A 26,391-nucleotide genomic window follows, 5' to 3' on the forward strand; every position below is an offset into this window, starting at 1 on the left:
AATGGCTGCCAGGGTACAAAGTTATATTAAGCAAATTCATGAGAACACAGCGCGGTGAGTAAACTCAGGAGTGGGGGTTAAATGTGTGATGCTGATTGAAAACAGATGATGATGGTGTGTGTGTGTGTGTGTGTGTGTGTGTGTGTGTGTGTGTGTGTGTGTGTGTGTGTGTGTGTGTGTGTGTGTGTGTGTGTGTGTGTTGCAAAGTGAAGTGAATCAGCCGCTCAGTAGGGGCTCCTGGCTATGTTTGATGTCACAGGATGAAAAGCGTTCACAAACAACACGATTTTAACCGCATCAGCCTGATGCAACAGAAATAGACACAGATCCCCACAGCAACATTTCCTTATTATCATTCTTTTGGTCTAATTTTTTGAGTGAAGATGACATTTGTTTTTGCAGGTACAGCAGGTTATATTTAGCACACAGCTTCTGTGAGAGGGAGCAGAGAGGGTGGGAGGGAGGAGAGGGGGAGACTGCCTACATAAATCATCCCTGAGTAGGGACATGTTATGCTGGAGCTGACCCAGAAAAGTGATTTTTCCCCCCCCCTCATGAGCTCACTCTGCAGAAACCTCAACTACAAACTCTCGCGGTGCTTTGCGTGCTCCCGCTCGCAATATTTCTTTTCCCACTATGGCCAAGCCAAGACCCGCCCTTCAACAGCATTCACACACTACTATTGGCCAGGCGTCTATGCTTACATGTCCCCTGACCAATCCACTAACCGTAACCTTAACCACTCGAGGTGAAATGCCTAATCCCAACCAATCGAGCTGCTTCGTAGGGCGGGTCTTGGCGTGGCCATAGTGGGATTCGTAATTTTGCCTCCCGCTCCATCTCCAAGAAAAAAAGGGGACTCTCGCATCACAGGCAGGCTGACGCGGCGCTCGGAGCTTGCGGGCTCAAAAAGAGGTGAGATGGTGTTGTTTTTTTTCTACTCGTCTTTCTTATTATTAACAAGGTTTCCGTAAAGTAACGTAATGTTTCACCTCTCAGTAGCAACAACGTGTTTTTTTTGCATGTACCTTTGCTCCAGTGCTGTGCACTACTTTGACACCGCTGTATATTATACAGTCTATGCGCTGTAGGCACACTGACAGCGTAGCCTATACTGATAAAACCACAGGCTGTACGTAAGGAAGCTCGTTGTTTTCTTTTGTTTCTCTGCATGGTCTCCACGTAAATTTCACTTAAAGACTATACACGCGACGCTTTAATGAACCACATGCCGAAAGCTTCCCCGGTGTGAGGAACAGCCCGTTCCCGCGGCGCTGCTCTCCCGTCAAAGGCTACATTGTGTCCGGGTCTGGCATCCGCTGGCGGCTGCTGCGGCCAGGACGGTGTGATTTATCTATCGTCGGGTGAGCACGGGCTGCTGCTCGGCTGCTTTTTGGGCTTTATCTGTTGGTTTGACACCTGCGTTGACGTTGTGGCGAACGTAACAAACGTGGACGAGTAGTGAGGCGACCGCTAATAGCCTATGTGGCAATTAATAGCCTATAGATGTAGCGTGAGACTTGTTGGCGTGATGTTGGCGCTGCGAGTGTGCATCCAAAAATATTCATGTCAACACAAAAAGGCGCGTGTAAAGGGGTTGTTTCTCCTCAATATCCCCAGATATTAATTTAATGCTTCAGCCTACCGTCCACAGCTACAGTAGACACACACTGTCAAAAAAGATCCAGCACAAGCGAAAATCCTGGATTTCAATCGCTCTTAAGTAAAAGTATAAACAGCATAATAAAAGTAAAAGCATTTTACTGTTCGTTGGATACTTAATAACACCTCTAATAGTCCTAATATCTTGTACATAAACTCTTAATTCGTATATTAAGTAGTCACTATAGCTGTCAGATAAATATAGCCTATAGTGGAGTAAAAAATAAGATATTTTAGTGCAGAAACGAATCGATTAGTCAAAAATGAATTGGTAAGTATCTTCATGATATATTAATTGTTTAAGTCACTTTTTCAGTGTGAGTATTTTTCTGCTGTTGGCAGTTTTATGTAATCTTAATATCTTTGGGTTTTGGACTGTTGGTTGGACAAAAGAACACATCTGAAGATGTCACCTTGCAACAGGCATTTGTCTGGCATTTTATTGACAAAGTGTTATAATCAGTGTATAATCAGAATAATCTTTATTTGCAGCTCAGCAATTTTTCCTCTGAATTGTAGTGGAGTTGAAGTATACATTCAAACCGTCCTCACCCAGAAAACGACCATGTAGATCGATGGTCTCTAAGCAGCTCATGATGTCCCATAATTACCATTATTGTTAGGCACCTCTTGTGGCTGATTCGCAAGAGCAAACAACGAAGAGAGGTGACAAAGTATAAGAGCAAGACATTTGACTTGAAGAGGCAGGTTGTGTTGGTGGATGGGTCAAACAAACACAGGACTTTCACTCGGGAGACCTGGGTTCCTGTCCCCTTATGAAATCATAATTCAGTTTATGTGTTTTTGGGACCCTTAGTCTACTGCTATTAGGCACGAGTATGTATTGTATAAAGTAGAAATACTCAAATAAAGTACAAGTACTTAATTATGTAGAGTACTTTCTTTTGTTACTTTGATTTAAGTAAATTCACTTTCCACCACTGGCAAAACATTTTAATATTTTCTGCCCCTGATATGCCTGATTTAATGTACATTATGGGACAGCAGTTAATTTGTTGGTGTGCAGAGAGAAAGAGGAGTGTAGTCTGCCGCCTCTGGAGAGGGGAATCATGATTTTCCATGTCAATGGTCTCCTCTCAGCTTCAGGAAAGAGGAAATAAATGAGGACTGTTACACGAGAGCTCCAAATTTAGCGTGTCGGAATGGAAAAGCGACGCCCTGCGACTTTTAAACCGCACAGGAAAGAGAAGATAGACTGTAGATAAAGTGGAATTAGGAAACATTAATTGAGACTGAGATAAGCCACAGGTAAAACAGACACAGGCCATCTTTTCTGCAGCTCTCCATACAGTAGTAGGCTGTTTTGTGCCTTGCATGAGCACAGTAAGCTTCAGTGTGTTTTTGTATCTTGGTTAGGTGTGTAAATTCTTTGCTATTGGCCCTCTCTCAAAGGTTGCTAACTTGGCTTTTATTACTTCAGGACTCAGGAGTGCTCAGTATTAAAGTGTGCCGATGGTATGCCATAATCCATAGGAAGCCTGGTATAAGTACAGCGGGATACTTGTGCAATGCAAAAGTTATTCCTTTATGGTATGCAGCAGAGCCCCCTGGCATGCACTCATTTGACAACCACTTGTGATTTTACTGCTGAGTGGGAGTTCAGTCATCTAGAGAGAGGTGAAGGAGAAATTCAGTTGAAAATGTGAAGCCAGTAAACTGTCAGACGTGCTCACATTGCTCTAGTTTTCGACAGAAGAGCAAGCCTACCTCCCTCACATATAAATCTTTTCCTTTGCCTGTATTTTTGCCTGATAATCTCTTTGCTTTTGTAAGTGTGAAACTCTACCTAGATGCTTGAATAGGAGGAATTTAAAAAGGCAATAAATTCAGTTCAATATCTCCGAAGTGTTGGACCACAGAACAGCTGTCTCTTATTATACTTTACATGGTTTATCATTAAAGTGTCTTTGTTCTCTCTCGCTGCTAGATTCCCTGCGTTTTTGTGAGCTTACCTGTGTGCCAGTGATTCTTCTGGTTTAAATGTGCTTTTCCAATTTAGATGAAATAATGCAGGGTTTTCACTACCATTATAAGGCTTAAGGCCTTTTTATGCTTCCGCGTCGAATCGACGGCGTACCCCTGCAGACCCCTCTACGCCGGACCCTACGCCGTAGCCTGACGTTCACCTCTCGAAAAATGTAACTACACGTCGCAGCGACGCACGTCGCTCAGCCGTGGCTTGGTAGCGTTGCATTTCCCCTGACTCATTTCCTGGTTCTCCTTCTGCATAAACAACATGAAATCAAGGAGAGGGTTAACTTATCCTGCTCCAGATTTCCCACCGTGGTCAGAAAACACAAGGGAGACACTTTGTTTCTCTCACTATGACTCTGGAGTCACTACTCGCTCCGAAGCTAATCGCCGTCACTCTCTCACTTCTCCCTCACTCTATCAACCACTCCCCACACACACACACACACACACACACACACACACACACGCCGGCTCGACGCACACACCGGCGCACAAGTATAAACATCAGGCCACTTACGTAGGCTACGGCAATTGCTCTGCGTGGAGCCTCCGCAGAACCATAAATCGGCCTTTAGGCTCAGCATCTCAGCCGTTTTGGTCAGCACCAAGCTGAGTGATTGTAAAGTAACTAAACGACTTTTCTCAGATCTAATGATTGTAGATGGTCCAAGTGGACTTATTATCAAGCTTTGTCTTTAAGCTTTTTGAAGTGTTATATATTCATTTTCTGCTCTAGCTTGTCCAATGTTTTAGACACAGATATGATAATAATAATGGTCCAAAATCATGTGAAATCACTTTTTATTATTATTGAGAAATGTAACATTCTCTTGAGAGAGGACCTCTAAACCCTCCTAAATACGTATACTTAAACCTAGGGAAAACATTGTTTGTTTTAAAATGTTTTTGGTTTCGATATTCTAGCCAGAAGATAATTTTCTGTGTGTGTGTGTGTGTGTGTGTGTGTGTGCGGGCAGGTAACTATTTCAATCTGCTGCCATGGTGATGGTGTAAGAAGCAACAGTCACTATGGGAACGTCCAGGATGTTCCGCGTTTTTGTCGTCCTGGGCTCGGCCTTTATGATCCTTCTGATCATCATCTACTGGGACGACGTCGGAGCCTCTCATCTGTATTTGCACACTCCTGTGTCACCGGGCCCCAAAATCCCACACCCCCCTCCTCCTCATCAGGAGTCTCAAACCTCCCGGACCCCGTCCTTCCTGTCCGACATCGATGCCTTCGTTAACCAGTTCTTAGAGCCGGGAACTGGAGAGCCCACGGACCCCGTCCCCGCTGACACAAGTAACCAATCGGAGAAAGCAGAGGAGCGGTATATTCCGCGGAGGGAGTGGAAGATTCACCTGACTCCTGTGGCAGCCGAGCTCCGTGAGAGACAGGTTGATGTCTGAAATTATTATCATTATTATCGCTGTCTTTAATAGTAGTGGTAGGATTAAATGTTTAAAGGTGCCCTGCCACGCAAAACCGTTTTTCCTTGTATTTTTTGAAATATGTTAGGTCCATATGTGTTTGTGTTATGTGGTGAATGTGAAAATGAACTGCTACTTCCTCTGTCAGCTCTAGCCACTGAACAGAAATAAGCGGAGAAATCAGACCAATTACAAAAGCTGGTCAGTCTGACATCATATTGCCTGAGCTCATTACTATTCATGAGCTCGCCCAGTTGTTCTGGGTAAAGGATGCTGACAGCCAGGCTCTCATTGGCTAACTGTTAGCCAATCAGATTCAAACAGCTTAGCTCGTTGAATATTAATGAGAACTGGCACAAATCGAGCTGAGTCTTCCTGCAGGCTTTCTATACCACGCTAGAATGGCTTGAAACAAGGTAACCAAGACATTTTTTCCACAAAAAATGTTACAGAGTCCATGGTAGAACTTCAGACATTACCACAAAGTAATGAAATACGTGTGGCAGGGCACCTTTAAAGCAACACGCCGACTTATTGGGACTTTAGTTTATTCAAGTCCATACATACCCTTCTCATCTCTGTGCGTGTCGTAACTCTGTCTGACGCCCCCAGCGCTAGCCTAGCTTAGCACAGATCCTGGAGGTAACCGGCTCCATCTAGCCTACTGTTCCCAATAAGTGACAAAATAACGGCAACTAATCCTATTTACATGTTGTGATTTGTATAGTCACAGCGTGTACAAATAACAAGGTCACTATGCTTTTACTATCTAGTAATTGTTGACTCCGTTACTCCAGCTCTGAGCGAACTCTCTGCTCCTCACCACAGGGCTTCAGGTGCTGCAAGCAAATCACTCCGCCCAAGTAGCAGAAGTAGCAGTGCTTCGCCTTCTGAGAATATAGTTCCCAGTTTGTAAACGGTTAGAAGACAGCTGTGTCTCATGTGACCTTGTTATTTGTACACACTGTGACTCTACAAATCAGCAGCAGCTCCTTTCATTCAAATAATGCGAATCTAACATTTATTAAAAGGAGCTAATCGAGACCAAAATCATTTGTGATGTGGTAAGTTTTAAAGCTACGCAGTATTGATGGATATATAATAAACTTGCAATAATTTGAAACTGAACTGAACTCCGCAACCAGAATTGGATTACAGCATTCTTATGTTGTATGTATTGTATGTATGTACAGGGGTGGGTGTCTTTCTTTCTATGTTGTTTTTCTATATTAGTGCCTATACAATATTTGTGTTTCGCCACCAATCAGACCAGACATTATTCATAATTCATTTATATGTACATGAAAGTGAATTCCCGAATGTCTCCTTTACTTGTGCATGATGAACATTTGCTAATCGATAATGCATTTGTCTGTGCTTTACCAAATGGTACAACCAGGATCAGAGGCGGCGGTTACTTCAGGAGATGTGCGCTAATGACAGCGTGGTGTTTCCTGGCAAAAACCGTTCGTTTGACGACATTCCCAACAAGGAGCTGGATCACCTTATAGTGGACGACAGGCACGGCATCATCTACTGCTATGTTCCCAAGGTACGCAAACGCCTCCATCTTTTACTGCTTTGTTAGCATTAACTTTAGTTTACTTATGCACGTCCGGCAGAACTATAACATGTTTAAATCCCTCACGGAAAAATTTTATTTTCTTTCTAAATGATCAAAAACTTTAAGTTAATGGGGAGATTTGTGATCTTTTCTATAAATGGTAAATGCGAGCTGGAACACTGGGTTATTGTTTTTATGCTAAACAATTCCACCAATTTCTTCCAGTTTCCACCCATTTCCCTGGAATAACTGAACATTTACTTTAGACTTTTACGTGTGCTCCCCCTCTTAGGTAGCGTGTAGTAACTGGAAGCGCATCATGATAGTTCTGAGTGAAAGCCTGCTGCGGGACGGTGTTCCCCAGAGAGACCCGCTGGCCATCCCCAGGGACCTGGTCCACAACAACAGCATGCACTTTACCTTCAACAAGTTCTGGAAACGTTACGGAAAGTTTGCAAAGCACCTCATGAAGGTCTGTTCAAATACTTTACATCATATTATTACATCTGCTAGCTTGAATTCAGTCTTCCCACACAAGGACATCAGTTTAATTCTTTTAGTGTTTGGGTGGAACTGCAGAGGTCATTTAATAATGCAGAGGCCACTTAAACAAGTGAAACCCAATCTTTGCCACTATGTGCTTCTGGCCACAAAATAAAATATTCACAAAAGCTCGCTCACCACACAATGAACTTTATTAGTTATTAGTTGCTAATTATTATTTTCAATTTCCTCCACCATCTCAATTAGTTAATTGTCCATTATAGGTGTGATGATAATATGTCATGTGTTAATACGATTTTCATTCATTTTTGAAGGTGAAGCTGAAGAAGTACACCAAGTTTATTTTTGTGCGGGACCCCTTTGTGCGCCTCATCTCGGCCTACCGGAATAAATTTGAGCTGCGCAATGAGGACTTCTATGCTTGCTTGTGTGCCCAGGCGATCCATTCCGCCGTGTCCCGATGAAGGCTTTCGTCGTTTGAGGGCATCCATCCCTCCTTCTCCAACTTCATCCAGTACCTCCTGGACCCCCAGACAGAGAAGGAGATGCCCTTTAATGAGCACTGGCGGCAGGTGTATCGGCTTTGCCACCCATGCCAGATTCAGTATGACTTTGTGGGCCACCTGGAGACAGCGGAGGAGGATGCCGAGCAACTGCTACGCCAGCTGCGGGTGGACAATGTGGTGGAGTTCCCCACCTCCCACAGGAACCTCACAGCCAGCAGCTGGGAGGCCGATTGGTTCAGCACAGTGCCCGTGGAGGCGCGGAGAGAACTCTACAAGCTGTATGAACCTGACTTCAGGCTCTTTGGCTACGACAGACCAGACTCAATCCTCAATGAGTGACTCGCGTTTCTACAAAACTGACCCGGCCACACACAGACAACGTGTTTTTTTAATGTAATGAAATAATGTTACACTCCAACAACAGCGACACCTCCCTCTCGGGTGTCCTACACTGAATGTGCACCTTATTAGGGACTCACTGCTCCAAGAAAAGCACACTTAAAGCCGTTTCATGCTTCTTGCGTTCAGCGCTGTCGGGCGAAACGGACGGCGTGCATGGTCACCGCTAGGGTGGGTTACCGAACTCTGTACTTTTTTGGGTACTGACCGAATTACGTCGGTACTACCGAGGACCGATTCACGCTAAATCAAACGGTAAATTTCGGTACCTGAGAGAGCATAAGCGCAAGCTTATCTGTCCTCTCCGCATATTGACAGAGAGCGGAAGTCCCACGCACACACACGCTTGTGCAGAGGTGCAGACGGAGTAAACTCGAGCAAACTACGTCGGCAGTTTTGTTGAAGTCACAGTGAGTCACGGCGATGCCGATAATGTGGTTTTATCGGCATCGGCAAGTGGTTTTAGAAGTTTTTCAAAACTTCACGCAGACAGCGTTTGCTGCGATATGATATTAACGGCGAGGGGAAAGCGGTTGCCGTGCTGTTGACGTTACACTTCCTCGGAGATGAGCAGGCACAACAGTGGTTTCTATGCCCTAGTGACTGACTGACAGGCTTTGGTTGTAAGGCAAGGCAACTTTAGTTTTAAAGCACCTTTCAGCAACAAGGCAATTCAAAGTGCTTTACATGAAAAAATAAAGAGCAATTAAAAACGGTCATGATGAAAATAAATAGAATAATATACAAATAGAGAATAAAAGAAATGAATAATTATTCAATTTAATAGGTTGTACTGTAGGGACGGGTTTGGGAGGAGAGAGGGAGGGGTTTTATTTTTATTTTTGTGTAATTTCTTTAGAGTGTAAAATATTCTGAATAAATAACATAATGTTCTAAGTAAATAGGATAAATAGGTTTGGAATTATTTTTACAACCAAAATAATTTTTTTGTAATTACAGAGGGAAAGTACAGAAAAAAGGAACCGTTGGGTACCGGAACCGAATTTCAGGTACCGGTATCGGTACTGATATTGGTTCAGATGCGAAAGGTACCCAACCCTAGTCACCGCAAACTCGTCTGGTCTTTCATGGTGATTGCGGTCAGAAAGAACCGACTTCTTCTCTCCTGTCATTGCACCCGTACCCGTTGTTACAAAATATTGGCGATCAGACCCTCCGCGCACAGACGCCCAGTCCGCGATTGCGTCATATCGCCGTCCGCACCGCGCTGAGCGCAAGAAGCATGAAACTGCTTTAACGAGGGCAACCCCGGTTAATAACCATTATGCATTATTGTTTATTGTTTGTAATCACAAAGACAACAAGAAGCGCACAAGTTAGAGTGAAACAGCTGAGATCATGGATTGTGCACATAGCACGTGTCCCTAACATGTGGTGCATCCAGTGTAGTCCTTGACTCGAAACCCCCCCACGCCGAGTGTCGAGCACTCCCAACGTTGATGTCACGCCACGCCACGTCATTTGCGAGGCCACAGCTGTGTTGTGTGACAAACTGTGACGGATCACACAGGCTTTTGTAGCAGGATGTCGAAGAGATGTCACAGAGCCACGCTCTGTTTTGTGATGTCATAGAAACCCTTTTTGGTCGGTGACACCAACACAGATGCAGTGGCCGGGGAAAGGTGGGCGATTCGTTAAAACAAGGTGTTAATAGTGTTTGTTGCCATCTAATTTATTTCGCATTGTGTAAGTGCAATGTTTATGTCAAGCATGAAAGGGATTTGTAGGTTTCTTTTAAAGATAAATACTGACAGCTCGAAACAGGTGGAATTCTTTTATACCTCATACACAGATTAAAAGGATACTCACAACTCATACTGCACATCTCTTCATATAGAAGCATGGCAGCTCCAGTGAACATCAGATTTTTCTCAGCTTGTCTTTCTTTCTACATTATTTTCTAATGTCATCTCAGCTGGACATACACAGGTGAGCCTCTGTGTATATTTAAACACAACTGTTTTCCAAAGGGAACATTTTTTTTTTATTGCTTTGTTGTGTTGCCATGACGCTGTTATTATCAGCATTTAAACACCTTTTGTGTTTTTACACAGACTGTAGCTTTCGACACTGACCTACTGTACATTGGGTAACCCTGGAGACTGCAACAGCGTTGCTATTCCTCCCCCTCTAAATATGATGAACACTTGTGTTCATGTGTCAAGGGCAGCATTTTCTTTGGACGCAGTATTTTGTAGCAAGGAGCTGAGCGCATTAAGTGAAGCCAACGTGGAGTGTTTTTCAGTATGTGCAGTGAAGATACTTCACTCCACAAGTTGGGTTGCTGCAAGATGAGGCTATGGTCAGTATTAATGTCAGATTTTCCAAGTAAAGGAGTGTAATCATGGTTAGAGTCAGGATCAATCACACCACGATCTGAGCATGGATCAGACTGCATGTTTTATATGAGAAGAGCGGGAAGATAAGATAGTGCCTTTGGTTGCAAAAGTTTACACAGCAAAAAAAAAGTATTTTTGTAGAAGGACTCAATTTTTACTTTGAACACAATACAGTGAGAGCTGTGTGAAGCCATTGGGCCTTTGTTTATCTTGTGGGAATATTCTTTGGAAAGAAAAGGAAACTGTCTTCATGGGAATTTGTATGAATTATGATTCATGTGAGGACTCCTTCAGTGTGCTTGTAACCAGCGGATTGCTTTGTGTGTCGTGCAACACACAGGATTACTGTGTGGTTTTTACTCTTATGTGATTATTCTGCAAGATGTACGTGTTCACACTATTGACTCAGTGTTGTCTCACTGCCTTTTGGTTTATGTGTTTTGTAAAGGTGCAGTTCACACCTTGAAATAGTTAGCATCTATGGCTGGTTTTCCCATCATCACTTGGTGCAATTTTTTTTTTACATGTAGCTCTAAATGCACAAACAGAAAAACAGGTCTATGCTAAGCAAGACAATGATAATTTGAAGACACACATAGTCATCATGCACTCCCACCTCACCAGTGTTTGGATTGTCAGATTTTCATATTTCTTTTGTAAATTCTTTTATATTTCTTTTAATTCTTTTTTTTTTTTTTATATTACGTTACGTTACTATGTCGGAAATGTTGCTCTGGGCTGTATTTTCTTTAAAAGTGCAAACAACAACACCTTAAGATGGAATACTTTTAAGGGAATAAGAAAACAGCTTATTTATTGGCAGAATAAAACCTATGAGTACTTGCTGTTTTTGTAATGGGAAAGTCTTTGGAGTGTTAATGAATCTTTATAAAGATTAGATTTGGACTGGTGGTATGTATTATTTTTCGCCCACAGCGGTCTGATGCTTCAACAGCCTCGATGCTTTGAACAGCTAAAAGGCTTGTTGTAGCTTCAGTGCTGCTTGTCCTACATTTTGACCTCATGCCAGTTCATAATATTAAATGCTGTCACGGACCAAAAACCCCAAATCTATTTTTGTGATTCATGTTTTTGTAAAAAAAAAAAAAGTATACATATTTCATAAAGTCAAAAGAGACTTTGCAGTCTGACAAACTCGTTCCTTCTCTCATCGATACAGAAAATGCAAAGTATTCATTCAGTTTCATCAGTGTTATGGTGTCATGCATCATCTTTGTACAAGAGAAATAAAGGATGTGCGGCATAATGGAAACTGTATTAGTCTGTCTTTGTGAAGTATCCATTCTAACTCAGTATTATTTATTACACCATACAGTTCATATTAGATGATATTTGCACAAAGATGTCCCTCATATAATGAATCATGTTATTGTCTCAACACCATGGAGCAGAATAGTCTCTTTGTGCATTGAGGACTGACATGAAAGCCTTGTAGAAATGGGGGAGGGAAATATCCCTTATCAGGAAAACAGGAAAAGAACATGAGACCAGTGCAGCACCACAAAAAACGTTATCAGGAAATGTGGACATCTTAGCAAAATCAAGGAAACATCTGGATCTTTATGCCTAAAGGTTCACATGCCAACCTACCACACGTACATAACAGTTTATAATGTGTATCGTGTGTGAGACACCAAACAACTGCCATCAAAAAAAGCTGATGGGGGTCAAAGAAAACGTAGCATACTGCTAAAGCTACAACACAAAGTTTGGGAAGGGGAACCAGTTCATTACTAAGCAACTCTCCGTCATCCTCAAGGTGTCACTGTGTACATGTTTTATCAAAAGAAATCTTCATTACAAGGCCTTTTGGAGACTAGTATAGACAGACCAAATGGACATGCTCCCTCAGTGGCTTCCCACCCACCAACCTTTTTGCAGGTATTTGGGCGGCTGTGGCTCAGTGGTAGAGCGGTTGCCTGCCAATTGGAAGGTTGGTGGTTTGATCCCTGGCCCCGCAGTCCCATGTTGAAGTGTCATTGGGCAAGACACTGCTCATCGGAGTATTAATGTGTGTGAGTGTTTATCTGATGAGCAGGTGGCACCTTGTACAGCACACTCGGCCACAGTGTGTGAATGGTTCCTGTACTATGTTAAAGTGCTTTGAGTAGTCATTAAGGCTAGAAAAGCGCTATATAAATACAGTCCATTTACATGTTGGGCCAAGTTTTTTTTGCCCTACACCACCAGTGTGCCTGGGGGATTTTTCTGTAGCTTTAAAGGTCCAATGTGTGGGAATTTCTCCCGTCTAGCGTTGAGATCATATATCGCAATCAACTCACTCGTGCCACGCAGTATTACAGCTACGGTAGCCTTCACGCTTTATGCTGATGACGCCGCTCTTTTCAATATCCTTTTTCTGGGCGAAGACTTCTGTTCCTGAAATTTGGATTTTGAATACGTGTGGTCCTCCATGTTTCCTTCTTCAAAGGGCCGGGAAGCTACGATACCCATTAGCATCATTAGCAGCTCCTGTGAGTTTATCATGTGACAGTGAAAACGTGAAAGGCAGAGCAGTATGTCCTGTATGTCCCTTACCGGCTAACGTATTTCAAGATAGCGCATGAATATGGAGCGTCTACCCCAGTTCATGCAAACGCAAATATAAAATTTCAAGCCAATAGGAATACTTGGAATTGGTGGTGGTGGTAAATATTCATGAAAAAGGACACGTTTGTGAACGGGCAACACAGATTTTGATAATGAACAACTAAACACGTTAAACACTGGGGCTTTAAGTCAGGGTGAACTGATACAAACGTGTATCCCAAAATATCAGAAATGACTTTGTTCACATATAGTAAATTAAAACACAGTTTAACATACTGTGAAGCTGCGTTGACTGACTAGCGGGCAGAAAACATAAAACATAACAAGCAGACAGCTACCATCATATCAGTGGCTTTTAGGGGTATCAATGCCCGTGTTAACAGCCTTCAAATAAATAGAAACACTGTCGTCTGTTTTGCTTGTTTTATTTTAAAAGTTTTGACCGAAAGTGAGAGCATTACAAATACTGAGTCACAGTGAGGAACTGCATTAAATTTGTGGCTGAAACACAACTTTAATATCAGTATCAACAATGTACAAACACAGTAGTGTAATTACTACAATTAAGAGTATTATAAAATTGGAATAACTGCATTAATACATAGCATTTTTGGTTAAAAACAAAAGGTAAACATGTCAGACTGAATAAAAGCGATAAGAAACAAACATGAATTGCCTTTATCTTGTTAATTGTTATGTTGTAGTCCCAGTTAGAAAATGTAATGCCATATTTATACTGATTATTGTTCTTTAGTAGTATCAATAATGATGATCATGTTAGTACAATCATAAACAGGTACTTATACTGATTACTCGGATGTAATCAATAATGGCTTTTATGGTCATGTTAGTACCAATGTGAATATCTGTATTAATTGCAGGTAATTGTGTCACAGCTGACATGAGTTTATTTAATGTAATTACTTGTCAGATTACCTATGACTGCTTTATGTTGCACTTTATATTTGGCTATGCTTGACACTAATAAAAAGGTATGGACGGGTGGGGGAGGGAGGTAATAAGCACCTTCTGATAAACTCTCAAGTACACTTTAAAAGTAAAACATAATTTAGTCATTCAAATATCAAAGTTAATCCAATATGTTAAAGATGCAGTACGTAAGACTTATAAAACTAACTTTCTGTCATATTTGCTGAAACTGACCCTATGTTCCAGTAGAACTACACGATTATTAAGGTAATTTAAAAAAAAAATCCAGCTCCTCTGGCACCACCTACAGCCTGTAGTGAGATTGGCAAAAATCCAGAGCTCCCTGTTCCTGCTCCAATCAGGGCCAGGGGGGGTGTCTAACTGCGTGTAAATCACTGCTCAAGCACACACATGAATTCTCCCTTGTGGGGGGAGGGGCTTAGGAGACCGTTTGGGCTCTAGCGGAAAGGGGGGGAGTTGTCAATGTTCACAATCCTACCTACAGCACCTTTAAATGTTATTGAGCGAGAACATATGTTTCCTGCAGTTTCACAAAGTGAAATCCACACACAGTAAAAGTTCAGTTAGCACCATGTATTAGCACCACATACAAAACTCAATAACATTGCAAATGAAAACAAGTGTTTTCTTACCATGTTCTATTAGCCTATACAAACCACTGGTTAGTTTCTTCATTACAGAGTGAGAATATTCAATATCAGACACCTTTCAATTTGCATCTTCTGTCACTGAAAGTAAACAGATTATGTCTTTTTGAATTGCCCTCTGGGCTTAATCTCTAAAAAATACTATTATTATATTTAATCCATCCAGTTTTACACATTTAGGACTGACAAGAGAGCATTAGCAGCTCATGTTTGACATTTTAAGAAATACACTTATTGGCGAGTTAGACGAGAAGATCGATACCACTAGGTTAGAGTCGGTATAAGAAAACAAATTAGCCTATTTCCCAAAATGTTGGACTATTCCTTTAATGAAACCATGCTGTTGTCACATGTATGCAGTATAAAGAGAATGAATCTGCTTTCAAAATTCTGACAATTTTCTATCAGGGTGATGAGTGTACTCAGTTTATTTTTTCTTTAAAGAGGTATTGCTCATTCTCTGGGCAACCATTTTAAATTCCAGCACCACGGTGAAATCAACTTTTTTTTTATCTTTTAAGCATTCTGCTGCCCTGTCAGTTCAATTTGTTTGCTTTCCATCCAACTGAGCTCAACAGTCTCATCCTGTGCCTTACCTTCCCTCTCTTATTCAGTTTCCCTCTACACTGCCTTTGATGAGGTATCCATTAAAAGTGATATAGACATCTACATCATCACTGTAAACTGCGTTCTCCCTCTCCCTCTTGTACAGGCGGACCCACACCTCGTCTTTCAGCTCCAGCTGCAGCATCACGCTCTGACTCTGCATGATGGAGCGGTCGCTGGGCTGGGCGTACACGATGGCCTGCTCGGTGTCGTTGTGCATGATGTGTAGATAAGTCTCTTTGAAGTTCCACGTGTGGATGTTGACGTTGAAGAAGTAGATCCCTGGGACGTGGCAGAGGAACTTCCCATTGAACATGTTAAAGTGGTCGTCAAGGTTGACGAAGACTGTGTCAAACACAAGCGCCTGGTAGGACTCCAGGCTGTGGAGGGATTTGCGGCGGCCGACGGAGAAGGCGGAGTAGTGGACTTTGCAGGGGTCTCCTGGGAGACCTGCCTGGCCCTTAGTGCCTTTTGAGCCTGTGGGACCACTGGAGCCTGGAGGGCCTTCTTGTCCAGCTTTACCCGGTGTTCCTCTGTCGCCACGTTCTCCTTTGTCACCTGCACAGAGGGATATTAGTCATACCACTGTCAAAAGCTACATTTCTTGGTTTCTCCCTGGTTAAGTTCAATTCAAGATAGTCTATGTGGGATAGAGCAAAGAATATCTGCTTAGAAACAGGAGATATTGGATAGGATAGAACAACACAATATAATTCTGCTAAATTAAACATCACATCCACTATTCATTTCACTTGTTTTCATTTAAAAAAAAATGATATCCGAATACAAAACCCATTTTACATGAGCTCAGTTCCATTATTTCAGAATTCTGGATAGTCATCATGGAAACATTAATTGATCATGTGACAAGGGCTGGGAAGATTGGCAGAAAAGGCAGCCACCAATGGAAACCACAGCTGTCAGATTGACAGCAGTCTAGCCCAATGGATGGGGGGCACCAGGGGGACCAATATTATTTCAGGGGGGACCGGTGCCACCCCGTGGCCCCCTAATTGCCCCGCCCCTGGCTGTGGAGGTAGGTCTGGCAATGCGAGAATAAATTCAAGATAACTGTTGATGTGTTTTGGGGTTACCGGTTGGATACTTGGTTATAAAGGCTGGGGCTTTCTCTAAATCACAGAAACTGTCTCAGCTGTCCAATGACCTCGACGGGTTCATAAACATATCTGGAAAAGGAGCTGAGTCCTTTTAGTATTGCAAATAGTACTAAATTCCACCTGTGGGAGCTTTCATTTTATAAAGTGAACTAACCTATGGTTTTGAAAGTCCTATTATATTTATATTTTCTGCATTATTTAGAAAACCTGCAGTATGCTCTTATATCTCTGTCTGTCAATCAGCATATGTGAACCTGTTATATTAATAATTCTTAATTTATTCCAGCACCATTTGCACTATTGTATTGCCCTATTGTATTGGTTTTTATAATACTTATAGAGCTTTATAGAGAGTTATCATGGACATGTATAGTATTTGAGGGTCTGCAAGTGGCATGGCATAGGTGTAGTACCTTTGAGGATGGTCATGTTGATGTAGGTGCGGACCTCTGGCACATGGCTGAACCCTCCTGCGGGAGGCTGGGCTGCGCTGCCCTCCTCTGGCTCCAGGTGATCACAGCAGTGCCTGCAGGGGACCGGAGGAGGCACCAGGGCCACCAGCGAGGGGAGGGACACAAGGATGAGGACGCCCAACATAGCTGTGCCTACACTGTAAACCCAGATGTAGTTGTAATTCAACTTTTTAGTGGTCACTACTTATTCTTTCATGTTTTGTTAAAAACCATCAGCACGGAATGAAGTTCCTAACGGATAAATAAAGTTCTTTGAATCTTGAATATTCATTACTAAATCACAATCAGTTGTTTGTTATAGTCAGATTAAGTATGCAGTGCACAAGTAGCGATAATTAAGGATGTTAAGTTTCTGTGTGGGAGGGGCGGGGTCATTTGGACAGTTCTGCACTGAAGCGATGCAAAGGCTCATGGAAAAAAAAAAAAACGTTCTGAACGGTTTCTGTCCTAGTTAAAGTGTGTGTTAATAATGTTCTGTTAATGTTTTGGGTATGTTACCTGGGTTCTAGTTTTATATGGCTGATTTAGTGTTCATGTTTATCTACATTTATTGTTGTACCATGACGGAGACCTGGGGGGGGGGGGGGTTTGACTGATGGCCTCTGGCCAGTGACAGTATTTTTTTAACATGAACCTAGTCTGGAAATCAGCAACTCTTACTCCTGAGGGAAACATTCCACGCAGCACAGTTCACATAGAAATTTCAGTGTTTTTAAGTGTATTCTTTTCTGTCTGTTTTCTTGAACAAATGCATTGAATAAATAGTTCTTAATATTATACTGTTACAAAGAAAAAACTATATTTATATAGGCCAGTTACTTCATTAGTAGTTATAAGTAGCCTAATGTTTTATATTTTTATGTTTCCGTGCATGTTTAAAGCTATAGTGCGTGGTTTCTGTCTCCCCATGAGGAATTATAGGAAGTATAATTATTAGAAGTAGAAAGTCATCGCATCTACATGATCGAGCCTTTCGTGATCGCGCACCGCCCCTCCTCTCTTAATACATCCATGAGGAGGACACAGAGGATTAAAAAAACATGATGGACTCTTCAGAAGAGGTCATTATCTTGTCATTTTTATGTCCCCTTTGGCTTCAAAGCTGAACGCTGCTGTTGTCCGTTCTCACCTGTGAAGTAGAATGCATTACTGGAGTTTCTGCGCGCGAAAGTATAGCCTAATGAGTTGTTATCAAATGGTATTGCTAACAATGGCTAACCTGGCTAGAGCTATCCCCACAATAAAAAATCTGACTTGTAAATGGAGCGCATTCAACTCGGGTGTGATGTCATTCCCAACTTCGGCTTCCGAGTTCTGAGGTAAATGGAATGCACTATTAAAGCTCACAATGACAATGCTAACATGCTGATGTTTAGCAGGTATAACGTTTCAACCCTGTGCATGTTTACCATCTTAGTTTAGTGTGTTAGCATGCTGACATTTGCTAATTAGCACTAAACACAAAGTAGAGCTGAGGCTGAACGGCATTAGTTCTGAAGGTATTTGGTCAAAAAGCAAAGTAGCCCTATTGGACAGATTAAGATTTTGACCTGATGATGGCGCTATAGATGAAAGGCTAAGTGATCAAAGTCATTATGATTCATCTTCTGGGGAACATGAATGTCTGTAATAAATAATATATCGCAGTAAACCCAATTTCGTGGCAAAACAGTAGACATTTTACTCAAAGCACATGTCAACATCATGGTGGTACTAGAGGAAAAGTCTCAGGATCACCAAAGTCATTAGGATTTAACATCTGGGGACCATGAATGTCTGTACAAAATTTCATAACAAATCATCCAATAGTTGATGATCTATTTAAGTATGACCGACCAACATTGTCATCCATAGATCCATTCTGCTGTATGGCTAGACATTTCACTCTTTACAGGCAGTTCTATAATATTTTAAAATGTCACAATGTCACAGCTGATACTGATACAAAGAGGCAGAGCACAGTGCTTGAGCTAAAACTGTAAATTGAACAGAACTTTTAAAGGCCTTTGGTTCACAGATCTAAGTCGTCTTGGTGCAGAACGTGGAGTTGAGAGGTTTGAATACTGTATAAGAGGAAGCAAAACCATGGAGAGCTATGAAAAAATAAAAATAGGTTTAAACTAGAGAGTGGAAGAAACGCGAGCAGGAGGAGATCAAGGATTAGATGAGTTCCCAGAGGCGAAGACTATTTTATTCAATTAATAAAACATATGTACTAGCCGAAACATCAGTTGTTCAGCAGCTGCTCAGAAGATAGGATCATTATGTGTCATGGATGTCATTCCCAGAGCAGTGGGAAAGAGAAAGAGGAATCTTTAATCCTGAGCCTACGAAAACACGTATCACTCTGAAGAGAAGAAACAGGAGTCGGGAACGGTGGAAAAAACAAATAAAGTGAAGCATTCTTACGACGAAATAAGCACATTTGTCTACGAGTTGGTCGTGCATTCACTTGCATTTCACTGGCTGCTTGAATGAAATGCATGAAAGATTTCTGCGCTTACACATCCACAGAGCTGACTCTGAGAGGTCAAATGGTGCCTCAAAGACACACTAATGAGCTTCTCATCCAAATCCCCAAAGTAAAGAAATTTAAAAATTACTAGGCGTGATGTGGCAAGGATCATAAATCACCTAAAAAATGACCCTGCAGGCCCATAATTTATCACTAATTACCTCAGGAAAGGTTGACTACTAACATTGGCTTATTTTATCCAGAGAAGGTCAGAGGAGTGGTTTTTTTTTCAGCCAAGCTGAGTAGTTTTCACTGGAAAAGTGATGGCCGTCTGCCAGACTCTCAGTGATCAGTCTATATTGTAAGTGGAACAGTGTGTGCTGCCTGCTGTGTTTTTACAGGACAGCTGAATATTGCATCCTTCATACATGACAACTCAGTCAAAGACCACAAACTTAAAAACTTAATTGACTCTTGCAGTTTTGCTATGATCAAAAGACAAAAATTGGACAGATTCTGTTCCCTAGCAATGGAATTCTAAAACTGGACCAGATTGTACTTTGCGCTCTTTTACAGTGAGTTACCAGTTTTATTAGGTACATTGGCTCTAATACAATTCAACTTTTTATCTTTCTGAAAGTTTTTTTTAAAACTGTGTCAGAGAAATATTGGTCATTTGGAGGATGGAGGATATCAGATGACTACAAAGAGACGTAAAATTAATATGAAAGGGATGCAAAATAACTAGAAAGAGATGCAAAATGACTGCTAAGAGAAAATAAATAATTACAAAGAGATGCAAAGTGACTAAGAGATGCAAAATGAATACAAAAAGATGCAAGATGACAACTGAGAGATGCACAAAAAAAGAAATCTGTAAAATGCCCAAAGAGAGACACAAAATGCCCACTAAAGAGATGCAAAATGACTACAAAGTGACGCAAAACGACTACCAGACACAAAAAAAGAGATGCAAACATACATAGGATTGTAGTGGCCATATGTATTTGGCCTTTTACATGTCATGGCTTATAATCTATCCATGCACACTTGCTTCGGTGCCATTTGCTCTCCAGAAGAATCATTTAGAAACAGTGTTTAGAGCTGTTGCAGTCGTCGAAACTCTGAATAGAGATTGTCATCTGTACACGCCTACCACATTCTCAGTTGATTGCACTAGAATGTGTGTGTGTGTGTGTCAAAATATTATTGTTGGTCCTAATAGTGTTTTGTAGTGGGATGTAGTGGGATTCATTATACAGTGGAAATCTGCTGCTTGTGTTTAGGTTCTGTCTGGATTTCTGAACGACACTAACCAGGGATATTACATAACCCATTTGAACTGGAAACTTGTGTAGTGTAGGGGAGTGCCCCCTATTTTGGCTGTAATAGCCCAAATTTGGTGGCCTACTGCCACTATTCCATCATATACAATGATCTTAATTATTGCATATTTTAATGAATGTTCCTCCTCCCTATATTTTTTCGTATATCTTTTTATTATAGCCTATATTAAGTTATTATTGCCTATATCTATGTGAGTCTATCAATCAACGTATGCAACCTGAGGAACGTGCACCTATACCTACCTGTGGTGCGTTCAAAAACCAGCTCAGACGTGTTTTAAGTGCGGGGGACAGAGGGGGCACCGACGTGGAAAGTGCGGGGGGACGTACCCCGTGTCCGCTATAGCCTACTATTCATTTTGCATTTTGACATTATCATCTTAAAAGTTTAGCGAAGACACAAGCCGGGATATCAACAGTGGAAACACAATAGTTAATACAGGCGGCATGTCTCAGCTTGCCATGCACTAGGCGCGTGTTTCTATCTGTTTGTGGTCTCGTGCAGCCACTTGCGGGTCCGCTCGAGCGCAAACGGAGTAGCGATCGGAAGTTGACAGCATAACCCCCATCAGCGCTCCCACGCAGCGCCCTGCCGACTGGTAGCAGATGTTTATCGGAAAGAATCTCACCTCGTCCACGTCTCTGCAGCCGCTTCAGCCCGGTGAGACCGACAGACGGAGGAGAGGAATCCCTGAGTCAGCAGCCCTCTCTCCCTCTCCCGGTTTCTGTGTGGGATGTGTGAAGTGGAGTCCTACCGGTCCCTCCCAGTTCCATGCAGACTCAGGCAACAAGTGTCAATAACATCTGGGGGTGTAAAAGATGGCCCGGTGACCCTGATCTAAAGATTAAGCTACAAAACCGATGCTACTAGGTAGTAAAGCATTTTCTGTTACCTCGGCTGGATAATGCCATCATCATCCGTGTACATTTGAGCATATATAACTGTGGCAGACCACCCTCCAGGCTCTGATTACATAGCTAAACTCCTGGTCGCCCCCCACCCCTGGGTCTGCATTTCCTCTGTGCTGAATTCCTCCATTCCTCATTCCTTCCTCCTATCTGCTGCAGCTGCAGAGAGAGAGAGAGAGAGAGAGAGAAAGAAAAAAAAAAAAAAAAAAAAAAAAAAAAAAAAAAGATAGATAGAGAGAGACAGAGAGAGAGCGAGAGAGAGACAGAGAGAGAGAGAGAGAGACAGAGATAGAGAGAGAGAAAGAAAGACAGAGACAGAGAGAAAGACAGAGTCAGAGAGAAAGACAGAGACAGAGAGAGAGAGAGAGAGAGAGAGAGAGACAGCGAGAGAGAGAGAGACAAAGACAGAGACAGAGAGAGAGAGAGACAGACAGACAGAGAGACAGACAGAGAGAGACAGAGAGAGAGAGATACACACACACACACACACACACACACACACACACACACACACACACACTATAATCTTTCCAGACCTGAAATAAGACTCTGCTTCAAGTTTGTTTTGGCAAGAGGCAGGGAAATGTGATTATAGGACAGTGTATAAAGAATGCATTGAGGGAGAAAGTGAGGGACACAAACTGCCGTGGATGAGCTGTAGAGCATGAGAGGGGAACCCAGACGGAGGACGAACATCCAGCCCTGGGCCTCAAAAGGTGTGTGTTTTAGGAAATGATGGGTTTCTCCTTTAACAATGAATCTGAATGTTCCCAGACCACCATCAGTAACACCAGTGCTCCATGCTACCTCTTGGCACATTAAAAAAGATCAACTGTTATTTGCCGTAGATCACACATTATAAAAAATAAAAAGGAATGAATGAAAGATGTCTTGGCTGTCGGACATGCTACCACTTGGCTTAATAGATGCTTCTGGTGATGGCCCTTTATCATTCTACATAGGGAACAACATGCGGAAGTTCTGGAAAAAAAAGCCAAAGTTAATTGAACCAGGCAGGTTTTTTCTTGTAGTGTACACTTTTTTTTTTGTGTGTGGAATTTCTTAGTTATACAGCATTTTAATAGTAGCCTTTTATCTTTTAGGGCAGTGGCACCTAAACATTATGGTTTGTGGCCCATTAAAGGAACAGTTCAACATTTTGAAAAATAGGCTACACTTATCAGTTTTCTTGCTGAGAAATAGGAAATTACACTCTTCTGTTCTCAGGATATAAGGGACTACTGCCAGGAGCTGGTTAGCTTAGCTTAGCATAAAGACTGGAAACAGCAACTAATCCTTTTCACACAGACGCGTAACTATCTGTAAGCAGGGTAAGCGGTGCTTACGGGCCCAGACCAATCAGGGGCCCGCATCACTGGAAGATATTGATTGACAGCCGGGGCCCCCTATCGCATTTTCATTACTTGTGACAATCCCAGCAGTCCCACGTGTAGCCACTGACCAAGCGGGAGTGAGAACGGGTCAAATTAATTTCTCATCTCTTATATGCTGTGTCTCTATGATCCTATCCTGTTCTATTCATGGTAGCCTACTCGTGCTGTAGTAGGGGGCCCCCGCCTTGATAATCCTGTATAGGGGCCCAGTGTTGGCTCGTTATGCCACTGTTTTCACACTTTGGTTTTTCAGATCAAACAAACAATATAAAGTGTTAATCTGTGAGTTGCCCGAGTGCTTAGCACTCATCAAACGTGTGAAACCAACAGTGAGGACGGTCAAAGTGTGGCCAGAGGGAGCTGACTCTGCACTTCAGCAGCGTTTTGATAACACTGACTGGAGAGTGTTTGCAACGCAGGCCCCCCATGACTCCCGGACACGGACATTGACTCGTATGCCTCCTCCGTTCTGGACTGCATCAACTCAGACACCCTCAAACGGATTACCGCTTTCCCTAATCAGAAGCCATGATGAACAGTGAGGTCAGACTCCTGCTGAAGGCACGTGACGTCTGGTTGGACGCAAACTGCATTTCGCTGTCTTTGTACTTGTACTGTGCACGATGACAATAAAATCTAATCTAATCTAATCTAATCTAATCTAATCTTTAGAGGTGGCGGTAGGTGGATTTTGTTACCTTTGGACAGAGTCAGGCTAGTCGCTTTCCCCTTGTTTCCAGTCTTTAGTACTAAGCCAAGCTAACTGGCTGCATGCTGGCTTTAGCTTCACACAATCTTCTAATCTTAGTCTCGGAAGGAAAGCGTGTAAGCGTATTTCCCGAAAATGTCAAACTATTCCGTTTGAGCGAAGCAACATTTACTGGCAACCCCAGGTCACAGTTTTCCTGTCTGTGAGCAGAGCAGTTTTTAGAGGTGAAGTCATAAAGCTATCCAGTACTTCACAATAAAAATCATAAGATGAGATGAGAGAGAACTCTGAAATACAATACAATAAATAAAGACCTATACAGTAGCCTACATTGTCTCCTTGTCGAAGAAAATTGCAGAGGGTGCTGCAATAACTCCATCTACCTATTTTATGAGCACATGTTGCAGTTGTTGGATATAGAACGCAGCAGTCCTGTCAGGGAACAAGAGGCGGAGGGGGCAGAATTTGTGCACACGTGTAACGTGAGCACAGCTGTTGAACATTACCGTCTTTGGTCCTGAGGGTTGAGCTTTCATACGCTGCTCCGCAGTTACATCAGATGAACATTCCTCTGGTTTGCCGGCCGATGTAAACTACTTACGAGACCCGTCTGAAACCACCTGTGCCATCTTTCTGTAAACATTTACTATCTGTTGTCTTTGGGAATCAGACGCTCATCATTCATAATTCAGCTCTCCAGTAAACCTCAGCTGGTGATCTTTCGGGTTGTATTTTATTTGGAAGCATTGCAGTCATAACTCCCAAGTCTCATTTATCGCCCTGTTTGTTATCTATTTGATGAGCTCCAGCAGCAGCAGCAGCAGCAGCAGCATCTCACAAACACCACATCACTGCACACGTGGAATTCTTCTTCTTTTCTGATCTCGGTGTAAATACAGTAAGTCCCATGACCTTTGACCTATCAGATGAACGATTTGTTCAACAGACAAGTAGGGAGGAAGGCTGAACACATTCTGTCCGACAGCGATCACCCCCTTTACTCGGATATTTCAGATTTTCTGGCTCTAGGTTCAGATTCCCTGTGATTAAGAGTAACAGGTACAATCACTCCTTCATCCCCACAGCCATTGTAGTTTAGTTAGCAATATGATGTGAGTTGTGATGGTGATGGTGATGATGATGAGTAGGATAATGATGATGTCTATGCCGCTGATGTGGAAATCTGATGATTTTTGTTATGATGGAAGAGATGTTGATCATGTATATAACATGTCTGGTCACTTTGCACTTTATTTTGGGTATTTGTAGCTTTGTCCTCATTCTGCCGCTTTTTTTAAGATGTCATTGATGCTGTGCTTTGTACACTCGGGAATGTCAAAGTCGGTCACCAGTGACTATTGTTGATCTTTGTTCGAAAAATTGTGATTCGCATTCTTTCCGTCTCATTAATATTAAAACTGTTGATTACTCTTTTCTCTCAGTTAAATGAAACTGTTTCCATAGTGAGAAACCCAAACACTGCCTGCTCTCACAAGATAACGTGGAACCATTGGCTGTCTTGTCTGAGCACGGTGTGACGCTGAGGAAAGAACACGCACTCCCTGACCAGATAAGGGAGACGTCATCGTCTCTGACCAGATAACAACCGACTCTGTATTATGACTGTGTGAATAAGCCGATGTAGAGGGCTTCCCGTTAGACGGTTTCTGTACTATGAGTAGTGCTTTAAATGGCTCCTTGTTGTGTTCACAACTAAAAATGAACTTTGAGAGATCTTCAGTGGTTTCTGTCTATTCTTGATAATGTAATTAGTAATAAGTTGAACCATTAGCTCTTCTGGGTGTGGCGGCTGCTGACCAGATATTTGCACTCCCCTGTGCTGAGATGGTGGAGACTTTTGGGGCCCGAAAGCAGAACTGTATTTGTCCCCCACAACCTCACCCCCCATTTTCCCAGGCAAAACATATTGTTAGTGGCTTACATAATTATAGAGGTTTGCATTCAAAGTTGAGAACCAGAGGTGGGTTGACATTTCAGACCTCGAAGCATTCTTGTGTTTCAGCTCAGGAAGAACACAAGAATCTCACAGATCTGTTGCTCCAAAAATGGTTATAAATCGATCTCTGCACGTGCACATTTTATTATCATTTGCTATCTTGTAGTAAATTTCAATCCACAATGCGTGCCATATCCGCATAGTTAGGGAATGGCTACAGTCTTATTTAAAATCAGAAACGGACATAGATGAATGGTTCCACACTTAACCGCACAAACTATAAACTATAGACTCACTATAAAAAAAGACAACCCCTGAAAATAAGGATAATCCTGTCATTACAAGTACTGTCAAAATTTGAGATATGACAAAATATCTAGGGAAAAACATTCCACCATATGCACTAATACCACTGACTTATTATGAAGAGTTCGCCCCGGGAGATAGAAATAGAGTTTTTGATATAATATGGCATACAAGGGGGATCAGGCTTATCAGGGATTTATACCAAGACACCACACTAATGTCCTTCCAGCAAGCATTTATTATTTTTATTGAAGGGAAGAGATACAAAACATTGTCGTTTACATTCCTAGTCGCTGATAATTAATGTAAGAGAAACATTGGGGCAGAGATTTACAATTTCTGGGATCTAAAACCTTTGGAGCAACATAGCACAACGTTTGGTTAAGATTTTCTCACAAAAGGGATCAGGCTTATCAGGGATTTATACCGAGACACTACACAATTGTTTGTGAACCTTCAAGTTAGTCATTTTATTCAATTGAGGGTGAAAAAAAACCTCCCGACAGACATTCCTTCTTTTAGAGATAG

General features: G+C 42.1%; 2 protein-coding genes across 2 annotated transcripts; one reads left to right on the forward strand and one right to left on the reverse strand.

Annotated features, from left to right (window-relative positions):
* Positions 1-4,635: 4,635 nt before the first annotated feature.
* Positions 4,636-8,720, forward strand: chst12a (carbohydrate (chondroitin 4) sulfotransferase 12a). Its single transcript, XM_039825195.1, is given in 4 exon segments — positions 4,636-5,055; positions 6,488-6,640; positions 6,945-7,124; positions 7,471-8,720. Coding segments are annotated over 4 exon segments (1,233 nt in total). The 5' UTR covers positions 4,636-4,686; the 3' UTR covers positions 8,002-8,720.
* Positions 8,721-13,401: 4,681 nt separating this feature from the next.
* c1qtnf6a (C1q and TNF related 6a) lies at positions 13,402-21,393 on the reverse strand. The gene is made up of 3 exons (XM_039826252.1): positions 21,218-21,393; positions 16,728-16,924; positions 13,402-15,754 (listed from the first exon to the last, which is right to left on the reverse strand). The coding sequence occupies exons 2-3, from the start codon at positions 16,909-16,911 to the stop codon at positions 15,201-15,203; spliced, it is 738 nt and encodes a 245-aa protein (XP_039682186.1). The 5' UTR covers positions 16,912-16,924; positions 21,218-21,393; the 3' UTR covers positions 13,402-15,200.
* Between the last annotated feature and the right edge of the window lie 4,998 nt (positions 21,394-26,391).

The sequence above is a fragment of the Perca fluviatilis genome, chromosome 15, assembly GCF_010015445.1.
Source record: "Perca fluviatilis chromosome 15, GENO_Pfluv_1.0, whole genome shotgun sequence".
NCBI lineage: Eukaryota > Metazoa > Chordata > Actinopteri > Perciformes > Percidae > Perca > Perca fluviatilis.